Here is a 25,190-nt window from a genome sequence, read left to right as displayed (position 1 = left end):
GAGGCAAATGTGTTCCTCATGAGGAGAGGCATCTCTGTGCAAAGTTTCATGTCTCTACGACATACGGGGCATGAGATATGCCCATTCAAAGTTTGACATTTCAATCAGTTGCTATAGCGCCCCCCTTTGGCCAATTGATGTAATATTGCTTCATTGGCATCCTCCCATGATGATGGTGTTTTATGGGCCCAGGTCAGAACTCTCACTAACTGGTACCACCCAAAGTGGCAAATTCTAGTTTGGTATAATGAAAAACTCTTTATCTGTAAAAGATATTTCAACACTTTACACTTTATTGACACTATGGACACTTTATGGACACCACAGCTGTCTGCTGTTTTCCACATACAATCACTTGCACTAGATGTGCTCCCTTTATCCACTGCTCATTTTTCATTCACTGCTGCTCATTATTATCCACTTCCTAGTATTTTCATTATTATTATTATTGTTATTGTTATTTATCGCCGACTCTTGGATTTTTGTACTTATTTGCATGCCTAGTTATTTAAGTTTTTTAAGTCTAATTTTGAAATCTTTAATCTGACTCTTTTTCCTTGACTGCTGTAATACTGGAATTTCTCAATTATGGGATCAATAAAGGTGTATCTTATCTTATCTTAACATAATAAGCCTCCCACGTGGCAGCTTTCATTGACAAACACATTTGTATGTGCAGAAAACTGAATGATAACATGCTTTATAACCTAATTTTACTGACTTTGGATTTAAAAAAAAGGTCGTTTTGGGGTACAGGTACTTCCTAACTGCACATATACATTCAGGACAGGTCGTATCTGATAGTTATATGTGGAAAAGTATCCTAAAAATTTAATATTGGGACATAGATTACATTAAAATATCATGTTCTGTGACACAGTGGCCTCAAGTTTGGAGCCCTGAATGTACCTTGATCCACTAAATGTATAATGGTTTACTTGTAATATGTTATTTGGACGTCCCAAGAGATCACTAAAAGACCTTGAATGATTGCTACTACAGTTTTCCTTGTGTCAAACCACAGGTTGACTGGACTAAATGTTATTACAGGCTACAGAACATTGGAAGAATAATTGATGAGTAGGTTTGAGGTGAGGAGTGTCGTCCTTTCCCACATTCCCATGGTGTGTGAACGCCTCATGAGGAGCATCACGGCCGGTAGAAGGAGCTCTTCAGTCTTACCTAATCCACCAAGCAAACATACACAAACATGGCGATATCACAAGCGGGCAAGATGCAGTCTCGGTGCTCCTTATATTTATTATTCCTCTCGGTTGCAGGAATCAGCTCCTCCACCCTCCACCTCCACCCGGAGCGGCGCCACATGCTGCCGCAGAACACAGGCTTCTTCACGATAGAGGCAAACGAGGGTTTCCCAGCCGGAGATGGAGGAGGCGCCGCGGCTCCAGCGCTGCCTCTGGCCGCTCGGAGAGCCGCTGAAGGCGGGTTGGGCTCCGGCGCCCATCCGCCGCATCGAAGCCGCCGGAGCCCTGCTGAATCGACCATGCCAAAGGTGTACGGGAAGGTAATGTAACGCACCCCGGCCGTAGTAACGTTACTCTGCTACATCTGCATACTGAGCATCACCCCTCACTGTCCTTAGCTGGCAAGGATGTGTTGCAGAAATTACGCAAGCCCCAGTGTTGTTTTCTGAGTCCCATCATCTCCTGCACCTTATGTTGGAGTAGCCTCACTGTTGCATGGAGAGACAAGGACGCAAAGTGTCCTGTTTAACCTCAGAGCTACAAAGCGTCAAGGATTCACCTCGATGCTTCACAACCTCACAGCTTCCGAAATGTGTGACATTATGATGAACTCACAAACCTGCTTCACCTTCTGTGTGTTAGTCCAACCTGTCTGCAGCTCCTGGACTCTCACATACAGACATTACAGTATAAAGTGAGAGCTATGAAGCGTCCACGCAGATTAAATGTGATGCCGAAGTTACCAGAAAACCCCCACGGTTCTGAAAAGGTATTTGTGTCTGTGCTTGTAGGCGCGTCTGCCCGCAGATAAACAAGGAAACCAAATAATGTGGTTTTGTTATAGAGGTTCTGAACAGCAGATAAGTCAGGCAGGAGAGTGGTGCTAATGGGGAGAGACAGACGGTTCAAGCTGCTGTTGTCTTTAACCAGCTGTCTGCTGAGGATGTGTGCTGATACTGAAGATAAAAGTTAGTGTGAAGATAGTTTCTCAGACCCTGCAGACATGAAGAAGCCAGACTGTTCAGCCAGACTTCAGTCAAAATATTTATAATTTAGTCATCTCTCTGTCATCTGTCTGTACTGGAAGCTACATGCCTGATTGACAGAGACAAGCAAGTAAAATTTTCTCTTTTCCATCGCTCCATCAGGGATTGCTCCTAAAATAAAGAACAGTGGGTCTAATGATAAGCCAGTGTTCAAAATGGTCAGTGTGTGTGTGTGTATGAATCCCTGTCGGACAGTCCCAAAAAAAATGTGCGTATGATCTCCAACCTGTCTTTAATCCCTCCAGATCAAATTTGTGGCTGCTGCTGTCATATTTTGACACAAAGAGAGCTGCTCTAAAATACCTCGTTTATAATTTCCAGTTGAACTCTTTCAGTAGTGTGCTAGTCGTTACATTCAGCTCTAGCTCCCACTTCTCTTTATATCCAAGGTGTTTCGTGACTCATGTCATTGTAAACATTTGTGTATTTGTGGGATGATTTTTGTCTTTTCTTCCATTATATCCTTATTGAAAACGTTCTATGGGGATAGGTTGATGATTCCCGATGTGACATTACATAATCCCTCAGTTGTAAATATCTGTAAGAATCTTTGGAGCATAAACCCAAATTATCCTGTAATTACTGAAGTGATTTCAAAATTTCCTCTTCAAACATTTGGTCTGTTGTAATCAGGCTTGTCTCTGCCCACTCCATAAACCCAGCGTCTAATTCACTCTGCAGGAAATCCACATTATGAAACAGCTTTATTTTAACAGAGTGACATCTACTGTTGTCAAATAAAAATGGATTTGTGGTAAATTATATCAAAGTTGGGTTCAATAAATCAGACTCCCACGGTCATGGAAAACCTGGAAAGTCATTGAATTTTGTTGTTTGTAATGAAATTAGTTGTTACAGTAATCCTCCAGGGATAATCTTCCACGCAGTGGTGTAAGGTAGTTACGACAGGCCTCGGTGCAGGCGGTGTTATTGCGCCCTTTCCACTGTCACTCTTTGCCGTGGCAAGTCAAGCCATGCCACGCAGATTTGCGTATCCATTATCAGTTTAGATGCGTCATTCCACGGGAGCCACGGCAAAGACAGACCATCTCCAGAGTAGGTCCAAAAGCTGGGCTGCCCGCCCTCAAGCTGGTAGCAGTGACATCTCGCCAACTACAGCCAACCCCGCCTCTCCCCCTCAAACAAGCTTGTGTGTTGCAAGACTCCATTCTCCTCTGTGAAGGGCCCTAGTACCAGGTTTTGTTCCTAAACTAGCTGCTATGTATCATCTCGTCTCATCACATGATCAAAAAGAGACTCGACACTGGACGACATCAACATACGTATTACCCAGCATTCATGATTTTATATGTGCATGTGATAAAAATACCAAAGAAAATAATCATATATATATATATATATATATATATATATATCAGAAAATATAATGTTAATTGAATAGTTTTTATAGTTCATGTAGAATAAGATTATCATTTTGTTATTGACTGCTACTGACTATGATGATGATGAAGATGGCATTTGCCTTTTCAGTGATATAAAGCAAATGGCAACACTTTCAAAGTTCNAAATATAATGTTAATTGAATAGTTTCTATAGTTCATGTAGAATAAGATTATCATTTTGTTATTGACTGCTACTGACTATGATGATGAAGATGGCATTTGCCTTTTCAGTGATATAAAGCAAATGGCAACACTTTCAAAGTTCTTGTTTGAACACAGGCGTCTTTCTCAGGTGGCAATCTGAATCTCTTGTAGAGGCCAGCTCTCCACCCAACACATTGTGGGCCCCCGACCCTGTGGGCCCCAGTGCAACTGCACTGCTATACTGTCTGTATTTACGCCCCTGCTTCCACATAATGTGACATAACGGCATATATAAGTTAGCCGCTGATATAGGGCTCTAATTTGCCTCAACTTAACATGGGACACCCAAGGAAAAGTAAGACAGATTAACTCAGACAACTTACAAGTGGAAAACTTGCACTGTTCCCATTTTCCATGACTTACACCAGCCAAGCCTTCTGCTGTTAGATGTTTGGTGTATTTGTGACGTAGTGTGGTGGTGTTTGTTGCGGGAAGTGAGACTCTCCTGTGTGTGTGTGTGTGTGTGTGTGTGTGTGTGTGTGTGTGTGTGTGTGTGTGTGTGTGTGTGTGTGTAGAAGTGTACCGTAACCAGGTCGGCAGGTGCAGCAGACATATTGAAACGCATGCTTCAGTGAAATTAAAGTTGCATCATGGGTCCTTTAAAAGTCAGGGAAAAGGTTTGAAATGTTGTTCATGAAAATGTGTGGGATCCCTGAATAATGTGTGGTCTCATGAAATTAAGAAAGCTTAGGTAGGGTTTGGTGTGGTGTGGTTTGTGTGGCGTCTCCACACATGATAGAACACGCCCCATCAGTGCCAGCTCGAGGTCACTGACCCCATTTTATCTGAATTTATAAGCAAATAATTTCCTCCCTGTTTGTACCTTTGCACCAGTTCAGCAGCTGCTGCCAGTGTTTGTCCAGACTCCATCCGAAATCATCTGTTTGAACATGTTAAACTCAGGACAACACTTGGTTAGATCTAATTACATTTCTCTCTTTATGAATCCATGCTGTGTCACAATTACACCCCCCCCCCCTCTGTCCTGCTCAGTGTGATGCAGCACTGTTTGCTGAGGAGCAGTCCAGTGTTGGTTTACAGCACTTGAATATGATTATTGGCTGTGGTGCAGTCATTAGTGCTGGTATAGCATTGTCATTCATTAGAAGGACCGCTCATCCAGCAGTCTGACATCTTCACTGGACTGTTGCACTCAGCCATTATTAAGCTGATGAACACACTCAGACAAAACCATGCAGGAAGTAAAACATCTCAGAACAAATCTGCTGAAGAGCTCAGTGACTACAGAAAATAATCTGATCTTATGGAACAAGTTTGTTTTGGACTCACTCCCTCTGGACTTTAGCTCTTTGTTTCTCACTTCTGTTTCTCTTCTCGCGTGCTGAGCTGAACTGACAATTAGAGATTTCATCAGAGCTGTACCTGACTCAGGATAATGTCAGTCCGATCAGATTTGGCTGTTTGAATATTCCACAGTTTGTTTGTTTTTTCTTCCATAGAAAGTTCAAAGTTTGAACCGGGCTCAAACTTTGAACTGGGATGTTCAGTGTGACAGCGGTATCCATGTGATATAGTAAACAAGCTAATGGTGAGATGTGCAACAACAGTTTCCGAGCCTAGACATCAAATTATCGCATTAATCTTTGAGCTGTAAATTCACCACTTCTAAGCAAGAGAGACAAGATAGTGTTGTCTCCTTAGGGGCCTCAAATTCATCGTTTTAATGTAGACGCGAGGCAGGTGCGCTCAAACGCCAGAGCGACACCAACCTCGGCACGCACGTGTTCCCAAGTGGCTATTTTTCAGGGCGCGAAGACTGCGCCCTGAGATAAACCAAGTTACACTTTTGGAATAGTCATGTGATGAGGACCGTCCAGTCACGGCCAACAGATATCTTTCCCGTCATGGAGGAGAAGTTGATGATTTTAGTGCAGAGCTGTCAGAGCTTTACATCTGTCTCACAGACAGTAGACCGACACACAAATGGCACCTGGAAGAAGATCAGCTCTGCACTCAGGATTTTAGGTAAATAAGTTAAGATACGGTGCTGGTTATGGCTGCTTAGCAACCTCAGACACAACCTGCCGCCACGCTCTCGAAAGCTGGCACAAGAATCCCCAGCAGTTAAAGATGCAGCATGTGTACGGCCCCTTATGGTGGAAAGTTTCTCCTCTTCTGTGCCACTGCATTGTGTCTGCAGCTGTCTGTACCAAAGAGTAGCGTGAAAGTAGAGAGCGCTCACTCCGCAGCAAAATCTGGGGACCAGAATGTCCCCAAAAGTACACTGCACTGAACAGCACACTGATAAGCAGAAAAACCCCATACTGCTTGACTTGAAGCAATCTCATTCGACTGAGAAGTCCCTGACTGATGAGTCGAAACTCCAACTTTCAAGGGGCAACCCAAGATTTCAGTCTGGCTCCACCGTCGCTGGTCTAACATGCTGAATCAGCCTTAAAAAACCTGATGGAGGTGCAACTGTGTGGGACATCCTGTACCAACGAGGGCGACAGATGCTCAGCAACGGTCCAACATGACCGGCGCCTGACCGTCAGCTTGGCGTGTCAGGTCCTTCACACTGGGAGCAGAGTCTCTCCTCCTCTGGCAGCCAGCTCTGTCTATGCACTCTCTTGCTAATGAGGCTGCGCTCACTGAGTCTGTTCACTGTCGAAGCTTTTCTTAATGTAGGTTTTTTTAACTGCAGTCGGATCATTTGCTGATGTAAAGTCTCTTTTTTAAAAGTCAGATAATATTTTAATTTACTCTGTTTTTCTTCTTGTTTCCTTTTTGTTTGTTGTGATTTGGCTGGTGCTGTGATCCCGAGGCTGTGTGAGGGTGTGTTGGGTTGTCTGGACGGAGCCTCAGGACCAGCTGGCTGAGGGGAGTCTCACCTGGCTTTAGCTCTTAGGTCTGTGTGAGGGTATGTGCTGGGGTCACTAGTTTTTAGGAGAAACTTAATTGCTCTTATTTGCATTTTCAGTATGAGGGTGTATTAGCCAAGTTCTGCTATACAGGCATTGTTAGACGTCTTTTGAGGCTGTGTAACACAAGCTTGTACTGTAGAGATAGGCGTACAAATGATTAATCAGCTCATCAATGATGTGCAGATAAATCAATGATTAAAATGATCTTAAACTGCATCCCTAGTTTGGAGCTTCACTGGCTCTAGGGCCAGGTGAACAGGTGGAAACAGATGATGATTTGTGCAAAGAGGTGACAGGATTGTAGAGGACAGAGAATAAAGAGAAACAAACAGTGTGTGTGTGTGTTAGTCATGTGTGCACGTCTGTGTTTGACAAACCCAGAATGAGCTTGACAGAGGAGAAGAGGGAAGTGTCTCTCTCCGTCATCAGCCTGCTGTCTCACGCTGACCGCTGCTTCCTTGTCTGATAACACACTGGTTTCAGCGCTTGTGAAAAACGCGCCTGCCGGAGGTTGTTATTAAGTGCTGAGCTTGTCAAGTGTTTGTTCCTCAGCTTGTTCTCCCTGTTGGCTTGTACGACTCGTTAAGGAGCTTCAGCAGGCGTCATAATCATGAGAGATAATGGCCCGGTCTGAGCGGGGTGCAGTTTACATACTTCATCATGCATCCATCTGACTTTAGCCTGGTGATGTCACTGATGAGCGTCTCCTCTGTGGCTGAGCATGTGCAGGGTTTGTTCCTGGTTTGAGTCCCTGCTACCAGCAGGACTCCAATTTAACTTCTTCCTCAGTGTCCCGAATCCTACTTTCATCTGTCCCAGATTTAACAACCCAAATTGAAGTTTTGTTCATCTGCCTATAACATTTCTCTTTTCTTAATCCACCATGAACTGTGTGAAACACTCTGTAACACTTCATCTCTGTTTGTTAAGTGAAATATTTCATTAGGCTGGGCTACAGGTGTTTCTGTATCCATGGTGAGGATGAGAAACTTTATAAAGATGGAACCTTTTGCAGCGTCGTCGTGTCTCTTATATTTTCTCTTAATTTTCTCTTAATAGAAAAACTAAGAGAGCTCCAGATGCACCAAACGTTCTGCTCTTACACAGGTGTGCTGAACAATGAATCCCTCTTGATCATAAGTCACCTTTCAGCAAAGGTAACGTCCCTTAAACACTGTATAAGGGCAGGTGTGGTGCCGTGTGCAAAAGCTCTGAGACATGACCTAGACTTGGAGAGATGGCACCAAACAAAAGCTGCAAGAAGACAAAGTTCTGCTGAAGTGAAATTGACGTACACTGCAGATTATTTCCAGGAAGTTACAATATATAACTGTAATATTTCACAATAAATGACATGATTATCCTCACAGGCTTTTACAGTGATATTTAACCAAAATTTATTGTGAAATTCACGAGGTAAATGTAATTTTACAGGAGCATAGTATTAAATCACTGTAATATACAGGTATAACTCTGAGATCACAGTATACAGCTGTCAGCTTACAACAATAATTTACTGTAAATGTACAAATATATAAATATTTTAAATTGTTCTGTTGCTGTTACAGGAGAATAAAAAATGGCAAAACAGTTTTGATGCCATAAATGTCATGTTAGCAGCAGACTAACTACACATCAGTCCACGATCAGCCTCCTTAGCTCTTTGGCTGGACAGAAGAGACTTGATGATCACTAAAATTAGGTGGGAAAGAAAGTGGATATATCAATATTGGTATTGGTTATCAGTCCAATAAGTTGTTATATATTGGAATAGTGGGTATTGCCAAAAAATCCAATATCGTGAATCCTCAAACATCTCAATTTGTAAAGTAACTGAAGTTATTAAATAATTGTAGTGAAGTTAAAAGTACAGTTTGATGGAGCAGAGGTTGAAAGTTGCATGAGATTAAAATACTCAAGTAAAGAAAAAGCACCTTAAATTTGTACTTCAGTAAATTTATTTGAGTAAAAGAGGAACACACTGTAACTGAAATAACTAATTAGGATCAGTGGACCAAATATATTAGTATTTTTGTAGCCTGCAGACTTAATAATCCAATTATTATAATTACTATGAAATCCACTAATCTCAATTTGATTGTAATATTCATGCGTGTCTAGGGCCAGAGGACCCTGTTGTTATCCAAGGAATTCTTCTTCTTCTTCTTCTTTCAAATGAATCTCATGTTTTAGGGGCTAACAGTGCTGAAAAACTCATGACAGTTTGCACAGACACCAGAACTGGTGAAAATTTTTATATATTTTGGGTCTCATACTCAGATGCAAAAAATTGACTCGGCAGTTCCTGATGGTGGATTCCCCTACGTGTTAGGGGTGTAACGATACATCGATCCACATCGATACATCGATTCATTGATTAACGATCCGATTACATCGATGCAAAATGAAAACATCGATCCATATCGTCGTCTTAAAGATACACATTTATTTTGAAATTCACATAGCACGTCTGTGTCACCATTTCTGGGCAAACACGCCTCTGCTCAAACAACAAACAGAGCTCAGAAATAAAATGGTCAAATCATATTCTAGTTGTTTATGTGAGTCGATGTAAATGATTGTGTTAGATGGGCATATGATATTGTGTCATATCGATCGCAGGCTCCTGAATCGAATCGAATCAAAATCATATCGTGACAGACTTTGTGATATTGGCAAACATCGTATCGTCATCCAAACAAATCGATATAATATTGTATTGTGATGAAGCTGGTGATTTACACCCCTACTGCGTGTACGAAGTTTTGAAGCTCATGTAACATCCCAAGACGTACAAAAAAGCTTCCTTGAGCCGTACGCTAAACCCAGCAGGAAGTCAGCCATTTTGAATTATGTGTGTCATTTTTGTGCATTTTTGGTCATTTCCATGGGTCCTACTTTAACAAACCCTTCCCACAGATTTGATCTGATAGACTTCAAATTTTATCTGTCTCATCTAAAGACCATCGACATCAAAAGTTACTCAAAGCTGTGTAGCGAGGCATTAAACTTCCATGTTTTGGCATGAAACAGGAAGTTGTTTAACGTTAGCACACATCGTCCAATCTGACAAAAATTTGTCACGCGTGATAAGAGTCCCGGCCTCATGACATCTATGTGCCAGAATTAACTTAAAGCCGTAACACAACCTACTGGCAACAGGACATGTTTTATGCTTAAACATACTCCTCCCAGAGTGGTGACCAGATCCATCTCAGATTTGGTCAGCATAGTCGCAGCACCTGATGCTTACTTGTGAAAATTGTGAGATTACATTGAACGACTTTGCCTGCGTGCAGTGTGTGGCTTTTACAGAAATGAAAATCTGTGTCAGCTGGCGCTCTGCTAGAACCCCTGACGTGCGTGAAGGTGCGAGGGCCTGTTCATCGCTGCTCGCAAAATTTAAACTTATTTTTCCTTGTGTTGGACAGTGAATGGCTTCTGACAAAATAAGAACAAATCACGGATATGAACAAAATTGAGAGAATATTTGTTGGTAATGCTTTTTGTCTTCGGGCTTTTGTGTAGTTGATGTTGTCGTCCTCTTTACTGGCCTAAAATATAACATGATGGGTTGTGTTGGATGAATTTGTCTTATTAGCTGTGTTCCTGTCTCCATGTTAACATCTTGCTGTTTGGAAAATTAAGAGTGGTTTTATAGGTTGAGCTCGTTGCAGGAGAGGAGCGTCCTAATGACAAGTGAAACCACTTTAAATCCTCATATCTGCTGTTGTTTCACCAGCTGCTGCTGCTGTTGTTGTTAAGAGACAGTGTCACTGCTATTTCTGCTCTCCCAATGTTACAATTATCCCACTTAATCATCATGTGCTCGCACTACTGTGGAGTGTAAATAAACAGTAAGAAGCCACATAGTGAGTGCACAGATTTGTCCTGTGTGTTCATGTTGTGATATGTTCAAGAGACATTTCTGTTTTCATCCACATCTCCAGGAACAGGTTATTCCAGAAACACGGTGTCACTAGTAATCCAGAACACTCTAATCTATTACATATGGATTTTTATTAGATATTAAGGAATGTTTCAACCCAGTGAAACACAGTTATTCATATTATATTAATTTCCTGACAGTAGATCTTCCTAAACCCTTCACACTGGTCCGTTAATGTGTCTGCATGCAGTTTCAGACACTTGAAATCTGATCGTTCTCTGCTTGTGAATAAAGGGCAGATCTGGGTCGGACTAGTTTACCGAGTGATTCAGTTCATATCAGACTGCAGCTCAGCTCCTGTCCAGTGTCAACATTAGCTGCCAGTGTTTGAAGTATGGGATGTATGGGAGCATACTGACCACAGAATATTTGAGAGAGGTGAGAACCTTTTAAGCGAGTCAGTGCAAGTCAACATTGAGAGCACACAGGTGTGGACAGAACTAGATTTGAATGTGCAGTCTCGTGTGCATGCTTGTTTCAGTTTCAGTTTATGTGAGAAGGGACGGTGCAGATTAATACATACAAACACTTTCTCATCCCAGGTCTTTACTGGGGGAATCTCCAGGCACCTCATGATTTGATTACGATTCAGAGCGCTGTGATTCGATGATAGAACAGTTAATGATGCGTCAAAATGTTTGATTTCAGAACATGATTATTTTTTTTTCTCTGTGTGACAACATGATACTTTTAACAGAGCATCAGTATCTATAGTGATTCATAATTTAAGAAACAAGTGTCCCTTTTCCCTTCAACCCACCTTCTACCCTCGGAGCTTTAAAACCAGGAGATGTCAGTCAGATTGTACCCATCTGCACTTATGCTTATTCACTGTGGGATGTACACCGATCAGCCAACACATTAAACTATGGTGGGTGAAGAGAATAACATTGGTCATCTTGTTACAGTGCAATGCTCCTCTGACGAACCTTGGGTCCTGGCATTCATGTGGATGGTACTTGACACACTCCACCCACCAGAACAAAGTAACCCCCCCTCATGGCAACAGCACTGGTCGATGGTAGTGACCCCCCAGCAGGACAATGCACCGTGCCACACCACGACAACTGCTCAGGAATGACCCGAGGAACAGGACAAAGAGCTCAAGGTGTCGACTTTGCCTCCAAATACCCCAGATCCCAACATCAATGAACATTTGTGGGACGTGCTGGTACCCCAGAGGTACCCCCGATCCAAGGTGGGTGCTCCTTGGACCTGACTTGGCTCTGACCTGTTGAGGTATGCACACATGACCTCTGGAGGGTGTCCTTTGGTGTCTGGCACCAACACGTTGAGTCCTGTGGGATGTGAAGTGGGGTACCAGCACGTCCCACAGATGTTTGATCAGACTGGGATCTGGGGAATTTGGAGGCCAGGTCGACGCCTTGAGCTCTTTGTCTTGTTCCTCGGTCCATTCCTGAGCAGTTTTTGTGGTGTGGCACGGTGCATTGTCCTGCTGGGAGGCCACTGCTACTGGGGAGTGCCGCTGCCATAATGGGGGGTGCCTGGTCTGCACTGGTGTTCAGGTGGGTGGAGCGTGTCAGGTGGCGTCCACATAAATGTCAGAGCCCAAGGTTTCCCAACAGAGCATCGCACTGTAACAAGATGATCAGTGTTGTTCACTAGGGTCCAGTGTTTGCTAGGGGTGGGGAAAAGATAAATACATCGTAGTATCACAATATTTTTGTGTGGCAATATCATATCGTCACACAGTGCCACGTAACTTTAGGTAGTCTACTAGAATAATGTAGTCAATGGCTTTTTCAAGTGATGTGCGTCAAATGACGCTGTGCCACGGTGTCACCGGTGTGTTTTCAGCTTAAGTATTGATTTCTTTCCCTCACCACTAGTCATCACAGATTGCCGCTTTGTCAGTGGACTTTCACGTCTACATCTTATGCACCAAGTATCCTCTTGGTGACTTTCTAGGACGCCACAACCAATGGCAGGACGTCAACAAAAGCATGTGGTTAGGTTTAGAATAAAACATCATGGTTTGGCTCGACATTCATACGTCGTAAACGCTGTCCAGAGACGTATCATACCACTGCGACAAGTGCCCTCTGCTCGCGTTATGAACCGGAGCCGTCTAGCCAATTGGTAACACTATAAAGGCTTCCGTTGGGCCGTGTTACAAACTTACCAAACAGTTTGTCTGCAGTTTATTGCTGGGCAGACTGTCTGAGTTCAGTTCAAGAGCGTCACGTAGGTTTACATTACGAGAGAGACGCTGTGCTGCTGCCAGAGGAGCCGCTGAATGAGTTCCCTCTGAGCGCTAAGAGAAGTAAAACATTCAGGCCGCCACAGTTTTTCCACACTACTGAAGCTGCTCCTCTTTGTGGAACCACCAAGGAGTCGGTGATAATTTCACTTTCAGCCATGCTTGTTGTTGCTGTGGGTAACAGTATGACCTCATTATGTCTGCATGTCGAAATACTGCGAGTATCACAATATGAATTTTTCATATCATCCTACGAAGTTTACCTTTAACGCTTCTGTGCTGATTGTGATTCTTAAAGCGTCCTGAAAATTCATCACTGAGTCTTACTCTGAAATCCCTGAGCTCAGAATATGTGTGTGTGTGTGTGTGTGTGTGTGCTGTAAGGCAGCACTTAGCTCCAGTATGAAAACATCTTCATTAGTTTTTGTCTGGTTGAGTTTGTGCAGCTGCTGTCAAGACGTCTCAAGCAGAGCGCTCTTGGCGAGGAACAGCCGTGGCCCACCTCTCATTCAGCCTCGACGAAGAGCTTCAATATAATATTTATCATTTTACATTGAGTGCCTCCACTCTGTGCAGTGACGAGCCTTGTGTTAAAGCTTTGCAAACATCCATCTACACAAACACATCGGCCAGTTTCCCTGCACCTTCGTATCCTTTTATTTTGTTGTCTCAATGCGAAGACACTTTGCTTTCCATCAGTAAGAGCTCACCTTAAAAGAACCCAAATGGTGATGTCACACTGTGAGGACGGTGGCTCAGTGGTGCTTTCTGTGTGTGGCCAGAAATACGCTGGTGGCTAACAGCACAAGCTAAGTTACACATGCGAGCTGGAGAGTGCTCAGTGCCTGGTGAGCGCAGCGAGCCTTCACTGCCTGCCAGTCCTGCAGAGATGATGTCATTGTTTGAGACTGGCTCTGCCGCCGATGCTCTCCTGGCCACGACGCTCACCCCAACACCCCTCCACCCCCACCCCCACCCAAACACACAGTTGAATAATGGAGAGCTCAGAGCTGAGGAGAGGGAGCGGTGGAGGGGGGGGGGGAGTGTAGCCTAATGCCCGAGCGTATTGTTGCTCTGTTCCACTCCTTGGTAGTACCAGACACAGACCCAACTCCTCCACCCGACCAATAGGACATCAAGCAGGATGGAAAGGAGGAGAGGAATGCAGCAGATAGCAATACAGTGGTTTCTGTATCAGCTGTAAGGCACAAAATTCTCTAATTAAAAAGGGTCATTTTCTCCATGTTAATGCAGAAATCTGCCTTTTTCTGTCTGTTTTCAAAGAATAGGTTTGGTATTGTTCAACCTGAACCCTTTTTCTCAGGTGTTTGTGTGTGTGTGACTAATGGGAACGCCAAATGTTGAAATTGGTCCAGTATTGAACAACCAAGCAGCCTGCAGTGTAACCAGTCTGGGCATGTTCGCACTGTCAGTTTACATGCACTAAACGTGTTTGTTTTTGCCGCTGTCAGGCTCAGATTGTTTTTCTAAGTGTCTGACAGTATTATGAAAAAGATCCCCATGGAGATATTCCAGGGTAGGCAACCGGCGGCTCTTTAGTTCCCAATTGGTCCAGCCCCAGGTGCAGATTTCTCCTTAGTCATTAGATCAAGGTACACACAGTTCAATACATTCAGCGTCAGACTTGAGTTTGGCCAAGAAGCATTCTGTTACTCTCCACTCTATGACAGGAAGCAGCACCTCAAAATAAAAGCTCAGTTTTTTCAAACTTGACATGAGTCACGTGCGACCGATCAGTTGGGAAACACCGCTTTAGCCCCTCTCCATTAGCTCCCTGTGGCTTTGACATAACATTATATTTTTTAACATTCGGATTTTCATGTCATTGTTGTAGGTCTAAGGTGATGATTGCATTCTACAACTGTAAAAATGTGCAGCCTATACATAGAATTAAATATTTTAAATTCGTCAACTGAGATGTGCGTCATATGTCCACGACCTGGCGCCTTCTCCTCTAAAGTCTGTTAAACTTAAGTAGTGGTGGCTGACGTGGAGTCTCTCGAGCGAGGCAAGCTATGGATTTCAAATCCAACAAAGAATAGGTCTTGGAGTAAAATTGGTGAGAAGGTGTTCTGACCTGGATGTGAAGCAACTGCAGTCACATGACACATTGTTTGGGTTAAACATGAGCATGTTACAGTCCTGGAGGATTATTAATGTGCACCTCCTCCTGTACTGCCTTAATATGCACATTCAGCACATCCAATGCATCAAAACATTGTTTTCTAGTTGGAGCCGCGCCTCGTTTTCAAACTGTATGGTTTGACTAAAATGAACAATGACAGCAATATAGTCCACGATGAGCAGCGCTAAAATCAACCTGCGTAGTTGTCCCTCCATTGTGACATTAGAAAGTGTCACATTTATCTTGCAAGTGTACTCTTCTTCAACGTTTGCTTTACTTCCTGGATTTTTCCCACATGGAAATTCTGACCAATCAAGAGCAGCTTTCTCACACAAGGCATTTGATCTGGTCCTCTTGTAAATGCTGCCGTGAGAACACGAACCAACTCTAGGCAATTATACAACTTTGGAACAACATGAGTCCCTGATTCAGACCAAAGGAGACCCCTCTAGGTCTGACAGCAGCCTTATTTTGTTTCTGTCGACTTTGATTGATGTGTGTTTGATGTTGATAAAATTACTGTTTATTTAAATGGAGTCTGGTGGGTTTGGTGATGATGATTATGGGGCTGTTTCTTGTTAAACAAAAGGGTCTATCTCTGTAGGGATCATTTCCATAATGTTCTCAGACACCTAGAATAACAATCTGAGCCTGTCGGTGGCAAAAACAAACACTTGTAGTGGATGTAAACTGATGTCGCAGCCTGTCTGGTCTCCCTCAGTACTGGACCAATTTCAGAAATTCTTGTTCCCATCAGTCACTCACTTTGAAAAGTACCAAACTTACCCTGTAAGATTCTTGTATTCAGACGAGAACCTGGCTGACGACAGGTTAAATGACCTCATTTTACTGGCAGATTCTTCTTGGTTGAAGAAAATTTTACGGCTGAAAAAGAAATGAGCTGAAACGACTCTGAGCTTCTCTCCCAGAGAGATGACGGGACACAACACAGACTGTCCTTACCCAGGGAAGGACTTTCCAGCTTGTTGTGATAGACTGTGCTGGCAGCATTGTGTAGAGGTTATTTAACTGTGCCGGTGTCCAAGTTTCTCTTTGATTACTAATCGTCTGACGAGATGCGTCAGGCCTGCACTTGTCTGATCTGGATGCTGAGAGAGGCCGGTTTGCTGTAGAGCGTCTATATCTGATTTTCATCAACACCCATCCATGGCAGTTAATATGCTTTGTTACTAAACGCTGTGATTGAACATGTCTGAATGGCTCGTTTCCATCCCAGATATTCAGTGTACATCGAGGCTTTGGATTACTGGTAAAGATGCTTTTTAGCAGTTGTCAGACAGCCAGTTGAAACCCCTGCAGCCAGACAAGACCAGAGGCTTTTTATTTGGTTCCAAGCACAAATAAGGAATGCAGCCAGTTTCTCAGTTGCATGTAATGGCTTGTTAGTGAAAGGAAAAGCCTTGCTTGCTCGCCTGCCCGGGATGTGACACAAATAAGCATGTAAAGGGACAACATTTAAACAGTGTTCATTTTGGCACCTGATTTCAGTCTTTGGATGTTTAGTTTCAGACATAAAAACCTAAAGATGCTTCAGTTCTTGTTGGGGAAATTTGTCACTCTTTGTTATGTATTTTTAATTTCAATGTCTTCTAAGCATTTTGCGGCTACAACTGTTTGTCGTACAATTACCATGGTTACAGGTATCGTTCTTGTATGGTGGGAAGTTAGTGAAAGGAACGGTTTACCTGATCAGTGCCCATGACACTGCTGTGCAGCATTATAAAGGCCCAGACACACTAAGCTGTTAGTTGGCCGTCAGTCTATGTTGGGGCATCGGTACGTGTCTGTTGCCATAGTCAGTGCGGTGTGTCCCGCGCTGCTAGTCGGCTGGATAACAGTGATTTAGATGTCAAAGTATTACACATATACTGCACATGTCTTTCATTTGTTTTATTCTGAAAAAAATCAAAATAGGTTTTTGTTCTCGCCTGCTGCACGCCCACATGTACCTCATTTTTACCTGTGAATTTATATGTGCAAATATTTTACCTGTTACACACTGACCTGGTGCAGGACACATTATACAGGCCCCCAGGAACGCCGCTGGCCACTCATGGTATTGCAGCAAAAACATAATTTATCCCATTGGCCACCATTATAAAAGAGACGTCTGTAAAACTGTTGATAGGACACCTCCAACCGCAAATAAGGTCAATTATGACTCTTTCTATCATGACTTTTTGATCCACATTGGTTTTATATTGATAAAACCTTCCTTAAGCCAAGAAAAGTGATTTAGAAATCTCTGACGTCATCACAATGTAAAGTGTATGAGCTGAGCAGGGACTCATGGGCGGGGCCAGTGGGAGAAACACTACTGTGCATATTCAATGGGCCACATACCGCTGAAGTAAACCCAGAAGCTAGAAAATGTTTTGGGCGTATGTACCAGGTGAGCAATGCCATTGGAATGAATAGGCGCCATCTTGGCGTCCGATATCATGTATGGTTGCAAATTTAAATGTTTGACTGTCGACATTGACTGAATGTAGCGTTAACATCACATCCGTGGCACTTATCGACATGTTACATTATCTTTTTGTCAGCACACTTGCTCGCATCATGTTATTGTATGTCTCAGCTGTTCTTTTCAAATTCTCATTTGACTGAAAATTAATTCAGTCACTAAATCTGCTTCCTCTTAGAACCAGTCACATCAGACAACATTACTGATCAACACATTATGTCATTGAATGCAAGACACCTCTTAAAGGTAGCACAACAGGTCAAGCAGCTAAAACAGGACGTTGCAAGAAAACAGCAATGAGTTAATTTGTCAATTCATCTGCCTTTCACATAGTTTAGTTTTTATTTGTTGATGTGAATTTAATACATTTTGTTTTAGTCTCGCTTTAGTCATGAAAAATACGTTGTAAACAAATATTTTCGGACATAGTTTTTCAGTGTGTCTCAAATCACATGCGTCTGTACTGGACACTTAATATTGTGAGTGTACAAGTGCGCTAAGTGTGTTCACACTGCATAGTATGGGAAAATGCAGTGTACTACTGGTGCACTCAAAACACTCCAGAAGTTGAGTGTGGAATGATATAAACTTCTCACCCTCAGTGGTTGCCATCTTCCGCTGCATCATAGACTTCTCAACTTTCGACATGGTGGCTGGAGACAGTAGGATAGACCTGTCACCGCTCCATCTCTGTCCCAACCCTCACCTATGGTCATGAGCTCTGGGTAGTGCTCAAAAGAATGAGGTCGCAGATACAAGCGGCCGAAATGAGTTTCCTCTGTAGGGTGTCTGGGCTCAGCCTTAGAGATAGGGGGAGGAGTCAGACATCTGGAGGGAGCTCGGAGTAGAGCCGCTGCTCCTTCATGTTGAAAGGGATTGAAATGGTTCAACATCTGATCAGGGTGCACCCTGGGAAAATCCTGTTGGAGGTGTTCAGGGCATGTCCCACTGGGGCAGACCCAGAACACACTGGAGGGATTATATATCTCATCTGGTCCTTGAGGAGGAGCTGGGAAGTGTTGCTGAGGAGAGGAACATCTTCGTTGCTTTGCTTAGCCTGCTGCCCCCGCGACCCGGCTTTGGATAAGCGGTTGAGAATCGAAGGATGGGTGGAGACAACAAGGAGCCTGTCAGTTAGACATGTTTTTTTGCGTTAAGAACTAAAACTGTTTTCGAATAGAAGCCGTCTGTAATGTTTGTTGGGTCTGTAATGATTTGGTACTTCGAACAATAATGTGAGTGCTAACATTAGCCTTCACTAGCTAGCTAACTTGCTCTGAGCTATGGTGCTTTAAATCAGCATTGATGTTGTGGTGTAAGTTTGGTTTCTGTGTGGGCGGATATAGCTGTTAAAAGTTGGCGATCGTCCATTTACAATTTGTGTTTTAAAAAGAAGAGCAAGAAGAAGAAGAGGCGGTTAAAAAAAAAGTCGTTGTCACTGCCGGTAAGCACAAAACGGCAGTGTGCAATTTGAGACAATACTACCCTGGTGAAATTAGCGCACCATGCAAGAAGTACGTAGCGTTCATGGTGCACTACATTGAAGTGTGAAGCGATCTGAGACACACTTTTTGTTGAAGACATGAACATTAACATTATCAGAGGGATCTATGAAGGTGTTATATGAGAGGAAGAGTTCAAAATACACTGATCAGTTCTGTGGTGAGGAAAAGCTCCAGGAAATTAAAGTGCAAGGTCATAACAGACCCCCAGGCTTCGTCACAGACGTTATTTCAGGCCAACTGAAGTTAACCAATATCGTCTCCAGGTGTTAGAGTCACCTGTGTGGGTCAAAGTGCCACACTGGTGGTTAACTGAGTCTTTAGGCCCCTCCCACCAGCATTTACAACTGCAAAATGTTGCAGCAGAATCATTCTGTTGTGATGGATTCACCTGTAGGAGTGAGGTAAATCTGTGCCAACCGATTTTAAATTTGCCAAACTTTAATTTGTGCTGTCTGCCAAAAGCAAACCATCTCCACAGTACAGAGGGAACAAAGAGCTGGAAAGTCCAAAACCAAGGACGTTATTGAAGCTTATTAACCATATTTATTTAAAAAAGCCCCATGATGAGACAGGAGTCAGCGATACGAGTTAACTCATCTTATTCCTTTTGGACATAATAATAAAATGTCATAATATAATAGCAATTATTATTAATGTGATGATGTGGAGACAGAACTTTGGCACTAACGATCTGCCTTTATAGAGGAAGTACTGTTTAACTTGGTTTCAAGGGAACCACTTAATGGTCTCTAAAAGTCTTTATGGCCTTTTTCCAAGTTGCCTTTTTGGCAGTTTTACTTCTTTTTAGGGACTCAGTGGGCCTGAACACATGAACCAGGTTTGCCAATTTCACCTGTGCTGACGGTGGAAATAAAAGCTGTTACAAACCTGGAGCTGTGGAGTCAGAGAGACGTGAGTTTACCTGACCTCTTTATGTCGCTCACCATCTCTGCTTCAGGCCAGAACCTCAAGACTACATCAGCTGTGAGAGCATAAAATACCCAAATTTCAAATGCTTTGCTTTCCCAAGAGTGTTTCACCTATTTCGCCCTGCTGTGCTGTGATTGGCTGGCACTGACTAGGGTTGTAGTGGTAGCTGATGAGGTGGGTGTACTACTGATTTCCATTATTAGTTAAGACACACTGAGCTGCGCCAGAGATGGACCTTCTCCGGAGTAGGTCCAAAAGCGAGGCTGCCCGCCCTCAAGAGGATAGCGGTCAGCAATGTGTTGCTCTTAAAATCGAACCTTTTTCTGGCTGACCTATGACGTCACAGACCAAACGGTCGACAAACAAGTTAGCTATGGCAAATTGGTACCATGGTGGACAACTTTACAGCTTCGTACATTTCGTATATTCTGTACGCTTTACTTTTTGTGCAGATGAGATGCACGATGTAGATTTCTCCATGTTGTTACCGGCTTCTTCTTCTCTTACATATTTAATGCTATTGGACTTCAGGGTCAAAGCCCGGGGCGGAAACTGTGGAGCATGCTCAGAGCGCTTCGGCCAGTTTGGGTCTGATTGACTGTATACATGCAGGAGTCACATGATCTGGGTGTGTTAGTCCGACCTTGTTAGTCAGATTTGATTTAGTACGATTTCAGTTGGACTGTCATGTTTGCATTTATTTTAAAAGTCTGGTTTGAGTTGGACTGACACAATAAATCTATTTCCTCTGATGTCATGGAAACGTACTGGCTGTTTCGTGTTCGCTTTTAGAAGTTGTGTTAAGTCACTGCGCAAAAACTCAACATTTCCTTATTTTGCTGCTTCACAATAAAAGCTTTTACATAACAAAATAACGGGGGACTTTTATTGTGAAGAATCTACAGGAAATGAAATGTGTGTATCACGGAATAAGCTGTTTGTTAGTGGCTTTTCTCTGATAAAGGCAGGTCTAATAGTACGGCAGGGAGGAAGAGGACATGCAGTGTCAAGTAAGGCATATTAAGTAGACGATATCCCAATTCTCTTCCCTTAACCTTACCCCTTGCTTTCAAGTGCACTCGCCAGATAGATTCCCCTCAACGACGACGGGGTAGTGTTGAGGGGTAGGGAATTTTACCTACGTATTGGGATGCCACTTCATGCAAATTAGTGTAACAGACGTGTTCACGCGTATCGTCAACATAGGCTTCTTGCATAGAGAACTCGGTAGATATCCATGTCGCTTCATCGTGAATTAGCAATTTTCAAGCGTTCATATTCCTACTCAACGGTTACAGACAGCAATGCACGTGCAGAAACAACACATTCCGACATATTTTGGAATTTTTGCATGCTTATTTGTGAAAACAATACTTGATTGTGCGATGGCTTTCTCGTGGAGGCTGCCATCTTCCTGGAAAACTCGCCTGGCTGGATAGTTTTGCAATGCAACCTGGGAAATTCAATCTACCCCTCAGTTGAGATGGGCCCTTCAAATTAAGTGGGGATTTTAAGGGCTGAAAAGCACTTCCCTAAAGTTTGGGACACCCTAGCCCTTCATGGGAACGCACAAAAGCAAGGGCTAGGGCCAGTTTTGAAGGGAAGTGTGAGTATTTGGACGGACTCAGTTTCATATCACGATACAGATATAATATTGACATGTTTCCCAGCCCTGACATCAGTGCAGTGAAGTCTAAAGTCTGTTTCCAGTACGAAGAGCTTGTTTCCCAAATGATCAAATACAAAGACACATATTTAGTCTCATTTCTCAAACCAGGTCTGATCCGTGCACCATGTGAAGTAACTTTGCTCAGTAGTTGTTGGTGTTGTATTTACTGTTTGAGCAGGATGTGCGAGTGCTGATATAAATCTGGCTCCCCTCGTACCTCAGAGGGAGCAGGGACCTATTAAGATGGCGATAAACTCACTGTTCCAGTCTGTCGGCTTTCAAGGTCTGACTCAGGAGCGACCTGTCATGAAAGAGAGAAATCCTTCCCCTCTGCACTTGGTGACTCGTTTGCTGGCTTTACTGAATCCTGTCTGCTCTGTCAGGTATGAAGGCTTCGCACCAGATAGCTCTTGGTGACACGGGATGCATTATGCATGTGAGTGTGAGAGAGACAGACAGAAACAGTGACAGTACAGTAGCCTCGTTGGCTGTCTGCGATGCGCTTGACTCCACCTCCTCCCTCTAAACACCCCCCAACTCCCCGAGTGACCACAAAGCTGTCGCAGAGATTGATGGACGGGAGCAGTTGAGGAACACCTCGCTGCCACTTATAGAGCCACCTCTGGACTACCCGCCATGTTGCAGTGCAGTGTGTGTGTGAGGGGGGGAGAAGAGAAGGAAACAAATAGCACAGGGAATATGCTGAATTACACCACGAGCAATTCTGAATCCTTATGAGCCTGAAGCTGTGCATTATTTCCAGACAAACGCAAAGCTCCGACACAGCGGCAGCTTCATCGGTGTCCTAAATGAATATGCAGAGATGGGAGGTGTCTCTCTTCAGCTGTTACTAGGCTACAGCTTCTCCGCCTTGATGAGATAGTAAAGCAGTGTTGACACAGGTTAACAGAGATAGTGTTTCTATGTATAGAGCGTAGTGGTCAGTACATGATCAACCAGGACAGGACTTTATAACAGAGACGTAATCCACCCTGACTCACACACGTGTTCTCTGATCTACTTTTCATCCTTTAGTGATTTTAAGATTTTTATTATTCCAACCCCCTTTTTGAAGCCAGTCATTGTCTGCATTTTTTTTCAGCAATAGCTGTGCATTGTACACTCACCAGTCACTTTATTAGGTACACCTTGCTAGTACCAGGTTGGACCACCTTTTGCCTTCAGAACTATCTTAATTCTTGGTGTCATAGATTCAACAATGTGCTGGAAACATTCCTCAGAGACTTTGGTCCACAGAGATTGAGATCTGGTGACTGTGGAGGCCATTGGAGTACAGTGAACTCATTGTCATGTTTGAGATGATGTGAGCTTTGTGACATGGTGCGTTATCCTGCTGGAAGTAGCCATCAGAAGATGGGTACACTGTGGTCATAAAGGGATGGACACGCTCAGCAACAATACTCAGGTAGGCTGTGGTGTTTAAACCATGCTCAGTTGGTACTAAGAAAATCTCCCCCACACCATTACACCACCAGCAGCAGCCTGAAGCGTTGATACAAGGCAGGATGGATCCATGCTTCCATCTGAATGTGGTTTTTCCAATCTTCTATTGTCCAGTTTTGGTGAGAAAACCCGTGTGAATTGTAGCCTCAGTTTCCTGTTGTTAGCTGACAGGAGTGGCACCTGGTGTGGTCTTCTGCTGCTGTAGCCCATCTGCTTCAAGGTTGGACAAGGTGTTGTTGCTTCAGAGATGGTCTTCTGCACACCTTGGTTGGAACCAGTGCTTATTTGACTTCCTGTTGCCTTTCTATCATCTTGAACCAGTCTGGCCATTCTCCTCTGACCTCTGGCATCAACAAGGCATTTTGGCTCACTGGATATTTTCTCTTTTTGGGACCATCCTCTGTAAACCCTAGAGATGGTTGTGCTGAAAATCCCAGTAAATACTCAGACCAGCCCGTCTGGCACCAACAACCATGCCACGTTCAAAGTCACATAAATCACCTTTCTTCATCATTCTGATGCTCCGTTTGAACTTCAGCAGCTCGTCTTCACCATGTCTACATGACTAAATGTTAATGAGCTGCTGATTACTATTTGCATTAATGAGGAGGTGTACCTAATAAAGTGGCCAGTGAGTGTACTTACATTTAGTAACTGCCTCTCTTTATAGTAGTGAGATGTCCTGATTTAGTTTTTCTGCTTCTGATCTGAGTCATTTAATATCCAGTATCTGTTACTTCTATCTTTCCAGATGATACAGCTGCACAGAGCAAGAAAAAGTCACTGCATCCAAAGTTTTCTGTTTCTCAAGCTTTTTATTTTTATTTCTTTACAAAATAACAAAGTTTAAAATAACAAAACCTCCCTTCACTCTTTTGGCCTTGTATCTGTCTCCAGGGAATTTCTCTGTCCCTTTTAAAGAGCGTTCTCCTGTGTTTTCCTGAGTGATATCAATGAGCTGTATTGGTTTGTATTTTCTTTGTCTGTACATCTTTTGCATGTGTTACATTAATACATCACTCTTATTGGCTTTTTGCTCACATCATCAAGAGTTTCACAGGAAAGGACGTCAGTGTTACAGTTTGTACAGTTATCTCATTAGTAGAAGTGTCTCCTCCCAGTTTACCAGCAGCCGTCCCGCAGCTGAATCAGACCTAATGAAACATTTCCTTCTGCTTCACATTAAAACAACTTGTAAACCACAGGACGACTTTTATAGTGATGCAGGCGCAGTTAACAAACCAGCTGTATTCTTCACAGAGATGAGCACAGGCTGCTGGTCACATTATTGGCCTTTTAAAACAACCTGAGGCGATGGATCCTCTGAGTTCACTTTGTGTGGCTGCACTGTGGACAGATTTACAGGTTCAGGTTGTTGCTTTTCTGACAGATCAGGTGCTCACGGTGTCTCTGCGTTCAGTTTGGTGGTGTGATCCTGAACATTGTGGGAGTTGGACTGTAACTCACTTATTGCCACTGGTGACCACAGGTGTCGTCAAGTCTACCACATCTATGGATTTTAAAATATCTGCCTTGAAGTGCACCTCAGAATGCAGACTGCTACAACGGTGCATTCAGGTGCAGTCGTACAAAGTCCCGCACTGGTCCATTGAACTGTATGTGATGTGTGATGGGGAGCCAGTGTAGGTTTTGGAGGACGGGGGAGATGTGATCTCGGGAGCGGGTGTGGGTGAGCAGGCGGGCAGCGGAGTTCTGGATGTATTGAAGTTTAGTAGTCCAGTCTGGATGTGATAAATGCATGGATGAGGGTTTCTGCAGCAGAGAAGGTGAGTGAGGGGCGGAGACGGGCGATGTTTTTGAGGTGGAAGAAGGCAGTCCTGGCGATGTGATTGATGTGGTGGTCAAACCTTAGCTAGACTCACAAGTCAGTCTTTAGACGCTTTGCTTAACTAAAGACTGATGACTTTCTCCCTGATTTTGTGTTTAGATGGGCGGATACAATTTCAGAGTTTAAAAAAACTCCCTACGTTGCAGAACCAATAGTAAATCTGCAGGGCGGTCCTTCGGTGGCTCGCTGAACTCTTGTGCTCGTAAACATAGTCCCACTAGAAACA

General features: G+C 43.4%; 1 protein-coding gene across 1 annotated transcript in view; it reads left to right on the top strand.

Moving 5' to 3' along the window:
- The first annotated feature begins 1,175 nt into the window (after window positions 1-1,175).
- Window positions 1,176-25,190, top strand: part of sorl1 (sortilin-related receptor, L(DLR class) A repeats containing) — a 117,204-nt gene continuing 93,189 nt past the window's right edge. Inside the window, exon 1 of the mRNA XM_050065187.1 lies at window positions 1,176-1,525. Coding sequence (XP_049921144.1) covers window positions 1,211-1,525 — 315 coding nt within the window. The 5' untranslated portion in view covers window positions 1,176-1,210. The remainder of the gene's footprint in view (window positions 1,526-25,190) is intronic.

This window comes from Epinephelus moara, chromosome 2, assembly GCF_006386435.1.
Source record: "Epinephelus moara isolate mb chromosome 2, YSFRI_EMoa_1.0, whole genome shotgun sequence".
Classification (NCBI taxonomy): Eukaryota; Metazoa; Chordata; class Actinopteri; order Perciformes; family Serranidae; genus Epinephelus; species Epinephelus moara.
Note: the sequence above shows the minus strand (reverse complement) of the source record. Positions and strands in the feature narration are given on the sequence as shown.